The following is a 12,097-nucleotide window of genomic DNA, read 5'->3' on the forward strand; positions in this document are numbered from 1 at the left end:
GGCGAGACAGCTCAATGTCCCTATATCCGGAATCTGCTTGGTCCCATTCTCGTTTAAGTACAATGCCCTTTTCTCTTTTATCCGGCCGCTCCATCCTCCGCTCCCCTCCCGTCTCCCCAACCGCGCCCATATTTATGCCGTTGCATGCCTGCAAAATGTGCATATACAGCTAATGCGCCGAGGCATCCATCATCTCCTCATCCCACAGGATGCATACACGTGTCAATGCGCCACTTTGAAAGTAATGTAAAATTTCGCGTGCTTGTAGTGGCAGCGCAGAATATCGGCGCGCAAAGGAAATCTCCGTTTTAGCAATCGTCGAAAAATACGAATCTGAAATATGATATCATGTATTCGATCTAAATTCACATCTTCGTCAAACTCCGTGAAGTGGCCTATTAATTGCTGTCTCGGCTAATTGTATCGAATTAATTATTGATGTATATAATGTTCCTTTGGTTATTACTTTGAATTGTGTAGCGTGTAATGAATACACCGTGCACGTAATAGAAATCTTTGATCTAACCTAGGAACAACTTGAATTGGAGATATGTTGGATCGTTACGGGCCATTTGCTGCTCCAATTCCCTTGAGATTAATCTGAGTGTAACGAACGTATAAACCACTCCGCGCAACTTGAGGTTCGGTATAATCGATATTAGCAATTTCGAGCGAGCCACATCCTAATCTCCAGATCATTACTTCTTCATCAACGTCAAGCGCGCTTAGCCATTAAAGAGAAGTCTCCGGTCCTCACAGAAAGTTCTCAAGGAAACTCTGCGGCACAGACAGACAAACAGAGAGAGAGAGAGTGAGTGAGTGAGTGAGTGTCGTGTCGTTCGCGCCACCACGGATGTATCTGTCGAAACAATTTGAGTCAATGTCTCTTAACGTATTTTTCGAACTGGCATCCACCGTACGTTCGCCAAGTAATCGTTCGCTTTCTCTGTTTTTTCTTCCCAGATATCGTCGCGCCGTATCCACGTACTTCGAGGACGAGTCGCTGCCGACGACGAACGACGGATCGAACGCGGGGTATCGAGTGTATCAGCGAGAGTGGTTGAACGTGGAACAGGCGAGAGCGCAGCAGCAGCACGTGAGACGAGTGTCGTCGCTCGAGACACTTGTTGCACGTCGGTCGTCCCTTAAAGAGGGTCTGTCGGCGTCAATATCGGGGCCATTCGCCGAGCATTTCACCGAGATCGCGGTGAGAGATACGCGGACCTAGATCATCGATATCGCGGAGGGGCGAGTGCGAAGGCGTGAAAAGGCGCGAGGGTGGTGGCAGCGGTGGTGAACGCGCCGCGTGATGTCGCTCGACTGTCGCGGGACGATCGCGGACGACCGCGTGGCGAGAGACGCGTGCCTCGTACGTGCCCTGCTGCCGATCACCGTTCGCAAAAAGTGCACGCGCGCCGCCGGTGATCGTTAGCGTGAGCGCGGTGGTGACTCCGAGTGCCGATCGGAGGCGACGTGTTTCGACCTGGCATGCCGCCGATCGTCGTGCGACCCCCCTCGGTGGTCGGCCGTCGTCGTCGGTGCGTACGAACGCTCGAATAACAATCGGTGGAATCGCGTGGTGGACCACGGGAGCAGCGGAGTGCCGGATTAGACGCGTGCCGGATCGGTATATCGTGCCCGGGATCAAGAGAAGAGCGATCATGTGCTACGCTCGGTGACACCGGTCGCGATCGTGCGCGGCGTTACCGTTGGCGGTACACGTAGTCAGCAGAGAGAGCAGAGCTACCACTGCGGGACTATCACCACGTGGTAAGTACATTCCGTCGCGTCCAATTCGGATGTCGTCGACCCCTTATCTCTTTCTCTCTCTCTCTCTCTTTCTCTCCCTTATCCTCACAATCCGGCTTATCGCGCGTGTAGGCTCTTATTGTGTAGAGACGACCCGAGGTCGAAGGCCTGCTCTTTCACGTCTGGACTTTAATCCCGACAATCCCTTCGGAGACCGTCGTTGTACCTTATTCTCATACACAAGTATCGTTTAACATAAAATCAATGTTAACGCGTATTAAAATATTCTATTGAGTCTCTTTCTTGTTTAGATTATATAAAGTTCACGTTCTTATTCGTCTCTTATGCACTTCGCTTATAATTAAAAATTTCTATCGACGTACGAAACATATTTCATATTCTTTTTCCTCTATGGTAAAGCGCGATATATACGAACGCGAGGGTGAAGGGTAATCTATCATGTATTATCAAAAGTTATCACATTCTTCTAAGCACGGTGCGCTTTGTTGCTTCATAGTCAAAGTCGATAAGGCGGAAAGGTAGAGACTAAAGGAGATGTATGCATCCGACTGCATCATTTATCATAAATGTCCGTCGGAAGCTAAAAGTCGAAAGCCAAATTTTTATTCCGCACAAGCCGAACTAGTAGCTCCAGGCAAAACTGGTGAATTTCAATTTTATGGGTGATTTGTTTCTCGGTAGCATCGTTCACGACTCTCTATGGCGCGACAAGTAGATATGGCCTTCGTATGGTCAGACGGAACAGCTTGGTAATCGGAAACGGTCGATCATACAGATTGCTTAACGACAAATGCCCGACTGTTATAAATGTTGGAATGTAGTAAATTTATTTTGTATTATTGTATTATTTTTGCATAAATCCTGTCCGTTGTATTTGAAAAAGATTATGTAAACAGAATTAATACTGCAAATAATGCAGTCGATGTAAAAAATATACCATATTTCACGAATCTCACACATTTTAACTGTAATACAACAAGTATATAAATCATTTATATAGTACAATAATAAAAATAAATGTTCGCATTTTAATGTTTGCAAAAATCTGTACACGTGAGTTTTGAAAAAAAATTTAAAAAGTCCAGAAAAAAAAAAGGAAAAATATGTCACGTATAATATTGGCAACAACATGATCTTAACACTCTGTACACACGATTTGATAATTTTGTCTTACAAATTTTTTTCTTTAAACAACCAAGAACAGTGTAATTAGTAATAACATTTATAGACAATTTTTGGAAGATAAACAACCTTACGAATATTTTCTGGAGGTGTTAAAGTTCGTAAGTCACTGAAGAATTTCTGTATACTTTTAAAAATAATGACGATGTCAACTTAGAAGTGTCATGATTCAACGTGTGCACCGAGTCAGATGTTTATGAAAATTGGATTTGGATTGGAATCTCGCTACGAGCGAAAACTTATGCGGCGATCCATTGTAGCCCGGCGATTAAAGGCGTAAAAATTTTAGGTGGATATCCCCGGGCGTGTACTCGGGCAGTTTCGGCTAGGACAAGAGGAAAGGAAGATCGGAAGGCTGGATCACCTCCGTGGAATGTCTTCGGGCGCCAAGCGACTGGTGCAGTCGCTTAGGGGCCGGACGGGAGGCAGGGGCACCGGCGGTCGTTCCGACGGCGGTGCCGGGGAAGACAGCGGTGTCGGGGGTGGCGGGGCCAGCACCAGCGCGACGAGGTTATTCCATTACGACAGCGGACACGAGCTCGACGAGATCTCCGTGATCGGGGCTAACGTCAGGGACAACGAGGGACTGACGACGCCCACCACGCCATGTCACTGCAGGAGTATCAAGTACGGTAGCGGACAGACGCTTTGCAGCATCGCCGGATTGCCGCCCGCCCCCGCCGGGCACAGAGCACAGTCCGGTGAGTTCGAGCATCATATTTTCTGCTTTTACGTCGTTACCAGTGGTTGGCCGCTCGGTGTAGTCTTACATTATAAATGAATCACGTCGTACGAACGACGTTGGCGCATGTATAACGCGTGATCGGACGGCACCAATGAAAAGCATTGCACTTTAGCTTCCTACGTGAATAATCTTCTTCTCGAAAAGGGTTCATTTATATTTATAACAAAGTAAAAATATTAAATTTTAAACGGTGCAATACTGCATGAATAAGAATTGCAATATTTTCTTGAAAATAATAAAATAGTATTACTACTGAAATGATATTCGTGAATGCATTTTAAAAAATAACTACCACTTTTTCATTGGGGTCATTAGTTTATAAGCAAAATTGGATAGCTTGGATTTGGATAGCTCAACTATCGAAATTAATGTTATCTTCGAATAATAAGTACTACTAAGACCTTATTGGAAATATGAATAGAAAATTCCGTCCTTCGAATTGATTTTAATATTAATTTGGATAAAGTTCCGAAAAGCGTATTTATTTTTTATGAAGTTAATTTTATTATGAAGTTATAATAAAAATTTTATATTCTAATATTCTAATTTAATAAAATACAAAAATGCAATAGACTTTTTTTGCATAAGTTTACTTGCGAAATTTGATTAATCTTTTCGAGCTATTGCCATATTTTACAATTGTGACGGCAACATCTATTTTTTTTTAACATAGATTTATGCGTACCTATATATTACCTATCACATTACGACATTATCGTTTGTCATTGTCTCCATTCCTGATACAGATAGATCGAAAAAAATGTCGGTAATAAATTACCCATGCTAACATGTTGTCGAGGATGAAAAAAACGCACATTTGCTGATTAAAAGCTAAAAATTATGTTTCATTTGTCATGCTTCTTTTGAATTTCTCAAAAATGCACGTGAGATTTATGAACTGACCTCGTGTGTCGCGTAACTTTAGATTCTATTCTCAAAGTCATATTTCGTATGACTTTGGAGATAAAGTCCAAAGTTATGCGAACAGACTGTAATATAAGGCTGTCCATTTTCGATTCAGCGAATTGGATAGTCCTTCGTTGTGCCGGGGAGCAGCTATAGTCGCCGGCTGCGGCAATGCAGTTACGTAGAATTATATAACGACGCACGTAGAAGCGGTTTTGTAAGCGGCAAAAAAAAGTAGACGAGCTGACCACGGGAGCCATTAATTTTTATTACCGCGCGTATTCTCCCGCGCCTTCGGACAATCACGAAGTCGCTGTTGATTCGCTCGTTGTACGCATTGTTGTTCTCGACAACTGCGGTCCAGCCAGTCCGCATCGCTGCGACATATTTATTGACACAAACGCGAAACATATTCACCGTGCTGCGTTAACACGTGCGGGACCGCAAACTAGGTCGGAATTTTTTCGCAAAACGCGCTTCGTTCGTATCTCCCAATCCTCGCGCCTAACTTATTGCGCTCCGTAAACAGTCATAAATTCTCGTTCGCGTCTGTATAAAGCGGGATTTTTACTTAGGAAACGCGCACGTCTTCCCGCTTTATACTTGTTAGCTTCGCGAGCACTTTTTTAATCTCCTCGCGTTTGCGAAAGGCGCGCCGCCGGTCGGCCTTCTCTCGGAGCGAAATGCGATCCTGCCTGCTTCTCGGCGGTCTTTATCGTAATTTCAAGTCTATAATTCCAACCGATGGAATAATAAATATCTATGCTAGGACTTAGCATAGATATAACTAGATATAACCGTGTGTGATTGCAAAATTGTTCTCTTGATCACTAGACTGCGCTATATAGACTTGAATATTAAATGTATTTTTTATTTCATCAATTATAAGCTTTGTTTAAGGCGAACGAAGATATTTATCTAATTGTAAGCATAATGTGCATGCAGAAATGCAGATAAGACACGTTTTTGCCACGTTGCTATTTCAACTGTATTACATTTTTCCCTTTGCTACTTAAGAAACGTACTTGATCCTGTACTTAAAACACGAGATTAATAGTTGCCAGTCGATATCTACTCAGCAATTGATCGTGTATTTATTTTCTTTAATTTTACATTTAGATAATATTTTAAAATTAAGCATTTGCATATTGTAGAAGTGCAAGAAAAGGGCCACGTTGGAAATTAAAAGTAAACACGAGAACGTGTACAAAGGAATGTATACTAAATTACTGCAGATGAAAATTCACGTGAACTCTCGCAATCACCATGTGCAACGCCGAAAGTTACTTAAAGCATAAATTAATCAGAGGAAAAGAGAATGTATATAATTGTTGTTTGCCCGCCTGTCAGCTTGAGAGAACAAAAAGTTCTCTATTTATAATTACACTCTTAGAGAACTTTAAAGCTTTGTAAGATTCCCACAGACTAATGGAGCGGAAAAGTAGCGTTTCAGGACTTTAATCTTACGACACAGTTGGAAGGATTTCGATCAACTTTGACGCCATTAGAGAGAATAATTGCTATTGTTTTTCGAGGGGTTTAATGCGCGCTTTGACTTACCGTCGGAAACAATTAAGAGGCTGCAGTTCGAAATTCGCGTTCACGCGTAATTAAAGTACAAATTCGCCCGAAGATGATTTAAAACGTTAAACGACGAAACGACGGTTATTATCCGGTAGTCATGGTGACGGGGAACGGAGATGATTACTTTTGCTATCCTGGCGGAATGTTATAGACTCCCGACATAAAATTAAGAACGCCGTTAAACGATCACGATGATACGTCGATGATGCAATCCGAGCGGTCGTTGTGGATTCCAGCGCAATATCTTCGACCGTAAACGCGAAAAGCTTTATGCCTCCCTTTGAGCTGCGCTACGCCAATGATGGCACGACGAAGGCCGATAATACTAATCCGCTAATCGACAGTCGTTGGGCCTCTGGCATCAGCAGCAGTTGCCGATGGTATCGCGGGAAATTTACGACCAACGGATTTCGATAATAGTCGATTCGATTCTGTAGATATCTCTCCCTCATTCTCTTGACCTAATTACGGACACGTATGCGAGGGGGGATGGGAGGGGGAGAGGGGAGGAAGATCGATAAAAAAAACCGCTGCCGGCGAAAAACGCTTTCCCGACCGTCCTTTGTTAAGTGAAACATCGTGTGCAGGATCCTGAGAGCGAAAGCGCAAAAAATCGAAACACGGCTCGAGTGTCACGGCTGACACCGGCAGAGACATGAGCTTTGAATTATCGTGAAGAACATTCAAGTGTTTAAAATGCCTACCGAAGGGCCTAGATATTTCCATATGTCGATACCGTAATATTTTAGCCAACGAGACAGGACGGAATAAGAGACCCGGTCCATTAGCTTTAACTTTACAGGCACTTTCGTCACATCCGCTTAAAAAATATCTGGTCTGAGGATTTTCACAGCTCATAAGATTCTTTGTGTAGTACTTCGCCAAGTGTTACACGGATATTATACAAGACAAATTATTTACAGAAATTGTTCGATAAGTCCAAACAGGTCTAAGTTTTTGACGTTATATTATTCATTCACACAAAAAAAGGGGAATTTCCCTAAGGAGAAACTAATTCTCGCCTCTGCTCGGAACGCCAAAAATAATTGACGCGTAATCGTCTGAACGTAATCCCCTCGATTTTTCTTTCTGCGGAAACGTAAGACGATAAGGGATAGGAAACTGCTAACACCAGGTTGATTAACTCGAAAGTTGCCGGCGCAACTTTCACCGGGCAACAACAGAGTACGTTACGCAGTTCTCCGTTTGTGACGAGGGGGCATTTTCCGCCCCATCCACGTCGGCTAACTTTTCCCGCTGTGTCAGAACGTCGTTCAAGTTGCGTCGTGTCGCACGTCGCCGTGGCCCGAAAATCACGCTGCTCGACAAGAAAGCAGAAGCGACTGCCGGCGTCGCGCGATCGCGGAAGTTCACGCGGACAGGACGTCGTCGTCGTCGTCGTCGTCGCCGCCGCTGGTAGTAAAGTGAATGTACGGAAGAGTCTTCTTTCCGTCTGCGCCCGAAGGAACTCGATCGGATGCGATGCACGCGCATACGCTCACCCGCATGAAAATCACAGTCCCCAACAACTCCCGGAGTTATGTGTTTGCGACGTGTCTACGGGTAAATAGGCGAGCAAGTTTAGATCCGTTTCGATGTAGTTTCACAGAAACAGAAGCGGTATTGCGACGTTAAGCTGGCCCACCTACAGATATCGCTATTCACTTCCCGGCTGGCCGCTTCACCAGCAGGACGGCTGTCGTTTCAGTGAATATCCAATCGAGAAGAACAATAAGTTCGATCGAATAATTTCGGATGAAATAAGGGAATTCACTTTCAAAGTTTGCAGCAGGCTGTCACGAGAAACTCGATTATAGCAACTTTGGTTCTAATTTTTTATCGAAAAATCATATTCTAATAAAGATAATTTATTTTTCGCTCTTTTCGAAAGTTTAATTATTATATTGCTTTTTGAATTATATGTAGCAAATTAAAAACAATTAAAAATGATATTATAAATGAATTACATTTTTGTGTCTGGTTGCATTCTGAATTTTCTTGTGCAGAGAATATTGTGTAAAATACAGATAGATGTGAATATTACGCGTGTATTTAGGAAACCTAATAAGAGAAATACACATTGAGTGCAGCTTTTGTCGTTATCATTCACTTTTATTACGTATACACGTTGCGGTACGGTTTACTTCTCGTTTTGGTGAAGTGTTGAGTTTAAGCGGACCATCTACGGACGCGCTATCGGAAAAAAGTAGTTTACGGATGCAGTCTAAATGTATATGCATAATACAATGCGTCTCGCGAGAGCCAGTGTAACGATCTTGATAAAGAGAGAAGAGTACTTCTCCCTGCAATTTGTTTCTAGATGCCAGAGCTGCTATTTACCTCACTACTCTCTGTTCTCATGAGAATTGCAAGTAACTATGAGACATTCTATTAAAATGTCTGCATCATTTCACAGCTGTTTACAGCGAGTTTTTATTATACTGTTATTATTAATATCATTTAATATAACATTTTATTTAAGTGAATCAGCAATAAATACACATATTTAACAATTGCTGTTATATTTTTCTATAAGCGTCCTTGTTAAAATGTTATTTTATGTTTTAAAAAATTCAAAATGTTTTAACTTAAAGAAAATATGTATATATACCTCTTTACATCGGAAAGCTTGCATTTATTAAATTAATCATTTAATTTTCATAAATTTGGCAATGCTCATGTCGTATAAGATATCTATAATAGTAATCATGGGGATTATAGAAGAACCAGAGAACTATAGGTGCAAATTGGTGGATTAAGGCGCGTTCGAGCAACGCAAATAAAAGTGTCGAAGAAAGTCGTGATAACTTTTATCCGATGCTGCCGGTGCTTTCTACACAATGCAGTCAACATCCCTGTTTTTAGTTCGGCGGTGAAAAGTTTGGAGCATGTGGCCAGGATAAAAGTTGCTTGAGGGAGAGAGAAAGAGAGAGAGAGGGAGAGAGAAAGAAAGAAAGAAAGAGACAAAATGAACAGCATGAGGGTAAAATCGAAATGTTGGACTTCGCGCTAAACGGAAAGTCCCAAAGATACAAGAAGACGGAAAAAGTTCGGTTGACTGCAATCTCGTTCCGTTTACACGAGTGATATCAATGTATTTTCATTAAAGAGATTAATCTCTGGCGTTTCCGGCAACAATTACAAAGAGGGTCCCTTGGGATAGCTTTAAAACGTTCAGATGTTCGTTACCTCTGGATTTGGTCACGATCGAACGTACAGCGTGAGACTTTGTATTATTTCAGTGATATTACAAAGAGAGATATTTTTCGACGGACGAAAAATGGAGGAAATAAAGAACATTTTCAATTTCTAACAAAAACAAAATGTTTTCCTGCTTTCTAGCGATTTTTAATATTATCTTTCATATATACCACATCATCAAAAAATTATCCTAAAACTTACAAAAGATGTTAAAAAAATCTAAAAATTAGAAAATTAGCAACTCTCGTGTTATTTTCTTCAATGTAGAACAATTTTGATCTCGGTTTAATTTATTCTTTCCTAGTTCTAATTCTTAGAACTAGATGAAAACTATTCTAGATCGGTACAAATCGGGCATTAAAAAGTGTAGCTGCTATAAATGATTAAATTTTTCGTCGAGCAAATTGTTGATATTTCTAAGTAATCTCTATAGTGACACGAATACTCAGATATTGCTTTCATATATATTACCGGTACAAAATCTTTCTTCCAAGGAATCTTCCAAATGTTTTAGGGGAGGTTAGGTTTAATGCCGGTAATCCCCCTAATTGAAGGTCGCGCCCAAACTTTGTCACAAACTCCCAAACAAGTATTTAATGGCCGGTGAACTTTTGAAACGATTAAACGCGTCCGAAAACTAAACCGATTAACTTGCGACGATATTACAGATAAAATCCGCAGTGCTTTTAACAGAGAATTTAATCTTGTAACTTTATAACTTTACGCCTTGGCGATCCGCAATGTCTTCGAGAAAGAGAAAAGAAGAAATCACATTATGTGCATTGCTAAACAGAGTAACAAGAGAATACACTTAAAAGAGCAATATTTGCAAAAGTAGCAACGGTCGCGATGGTAGCAATAGACTATCGATCTGACTTTGACTTTCCTCAACATAAATAACCATCTTGATAATCTTCCCTCTATCCTTTGACGATTTCCCCTTTCTCTCCCTTTCTCTCGTACACACTCCTTCACTCCAAAATAGCTTTCTCACTAGGCGCTATTGATATCGCATCAGCGTTATACAGATAGAGAGGGATCAATACTTCGGTACTCCCAATACCTCGAGAGGTTGAATGCAACCGTGAAGATTCCTTTGTAATAACCACGCGGGACCTTTGACGGAGACTCTCTCTCCCCCGTTATCATCAAGCTCTACTTCCTTCGCTTCTATTGCCACGAGCGGATTGATTTCCTGCGGCGCGACAGCGTCTGCGATTGAAGCAATTACAGTACGAGATGTTCTAAGTGAAACTCGGACTTATTTCGAGATGTATACGGCTTTCGAAACTCGGCCATCGCTTCTAAAGCCTCGTTATTAGTTTGCTTGTCAGATAGAAACCCTTGTCATCGCGTCGGTATAACAAAATCGAACAGAGTCGGTTAATGTGCATTTAGCATTGAAACTCTCATCGATCAACGTTATCTGTACATGTTTTGGAAATGCCGACAAATACACACCCAATGTTCCACATTCTAGTGCTTTCTCTTTCGCATACCAATAGTTTTAAATTTTATTTGAACTTTTAGGAGATATCAAAATATTTTTTATTTATAGATAGAGGAAAGGTAATAATTTTTCATTGATTGGAAACTCGATTAAATCCTCCCTTCAGGCGCGCTTATAATCAACCTATATGAAAATTGCAAATGCTCCTAGTTGTGTTTGTGTCCCTGTCATCGTCGATGACATCAACAATACTCGACTGCATGTCAACACAGAGATGGCGGACAACGAATCGACGTTAATTAGATGAGCACATACACAACGTTCAGAAACAAGATGACGAGTCCATATACATGCGAGAATTCTAGGTTTATGTTGGTTCAGTGCGATGCAACGTTTGATGGTACAAACAGATACGATATGCAACTCCGTTTGGCCTTTGGCCAAAATCCCTTTGCAGTTCATATATATTAGAGGTTTAGGAGTTATACGTATAGTGCAGTGTTCATAAATCGCGTTAACTCATATTGTTACGATGAAGCTACACAAAGGACCGATACGAACGAGTAAATTAAATCCCGATGACGTAAACGATACATAAAGGAAAATAATAGTAATATTTAATGCCCCTTTAAATTTCTTTGGCTTTGAATTTTTTATAAAATAGGAAGTTGTGAAATTAATTTACGTTTAAACGTCTTAAATGTCTTGGGTCTGTCACAGTTCTATCTACTTCTCTTTCCTTTTATACTGCATTATATAACTGATGTACAAATTATTGCAAAGTTTATATTCAACATTTATTTTATGTCGAACGTATTTAAAAATATTTTCTAAAATATTAAACAATATAAACAGTTAATATGCTTCATATTGCACGCCAAACTGTATAATGTGTTTCATTTATCCGATGTGACGATCGATCCAAAAAGCAAGCAAATTCTCCGGACAAAATCCGCGAATTTAACAAATTGTCTTGTTGTACATTTTACATTTGTGCAGAGATAATCTCGCAAAACAATGAGCGAACTAAATTTATATTTTATTATTTTTTTAGTTGTTTCATGGACAATAAAGTTTTTTTTATTTTTAACGGTAAAACCGAGAGCTAATTTTTTGTAAAATTAAAATCATCATCTATTATATAAAAATATAAAATTTTAAAAATTCGTACAATTATTTAATTATATCACTACAAAATTAATAAAATGCGCGTTATTTTATCACCTTTCATTAATATTCGTATCAAAAACTTGAGTGTT

General features: G+C 40.7%; 1 protein-coding gene across 10 annotated transcripts in view; it reads left to right on the plus strand.

The window, feature by feature from the left end:
* Positions 1-12,097, plus strand: part of LOC105835333 (cyclic nucleotide-gated cation channel alpha-3) — a 165,616-nt gene that overhangs the window by 33,818 nt on the left and 119,701 nt on the right. For all 10 annotated transcript variants that reach the window (XM_012678485.3, XM_012678487.3, XM_012678486.3 and 7 more), the window contains 2 exons: positions 964-1,770; positions 3,242-3,653. In XM_012678485.3, the coding sequence (XP_012533939.1) occupies positions 3,326-3,653 (328 nt within the window). In that variant the 5' untranslated portion in view covers positions 964-1,770; positions 3,242-3,325. The remainder of the gene's footprint in view (positions 1-963; positions 1,771-3,241; positions 3,654-12,097) is intronic.

Source organism: Monomorium pharaonis, chromosome 7 (genome assembly GCF_013373865.1).
Source record: "Monomorium pharaonis isolate MP-MQ-018 chromosome 7, ASM1337386v2, whole genome shotgun sequence".
Lineage (NCBI taxonomy): Eukaryota > Metazoa > Arthropoda > Insecta > Hymenoptera > Formicidae > Monomorium > Monomorium pharaonis.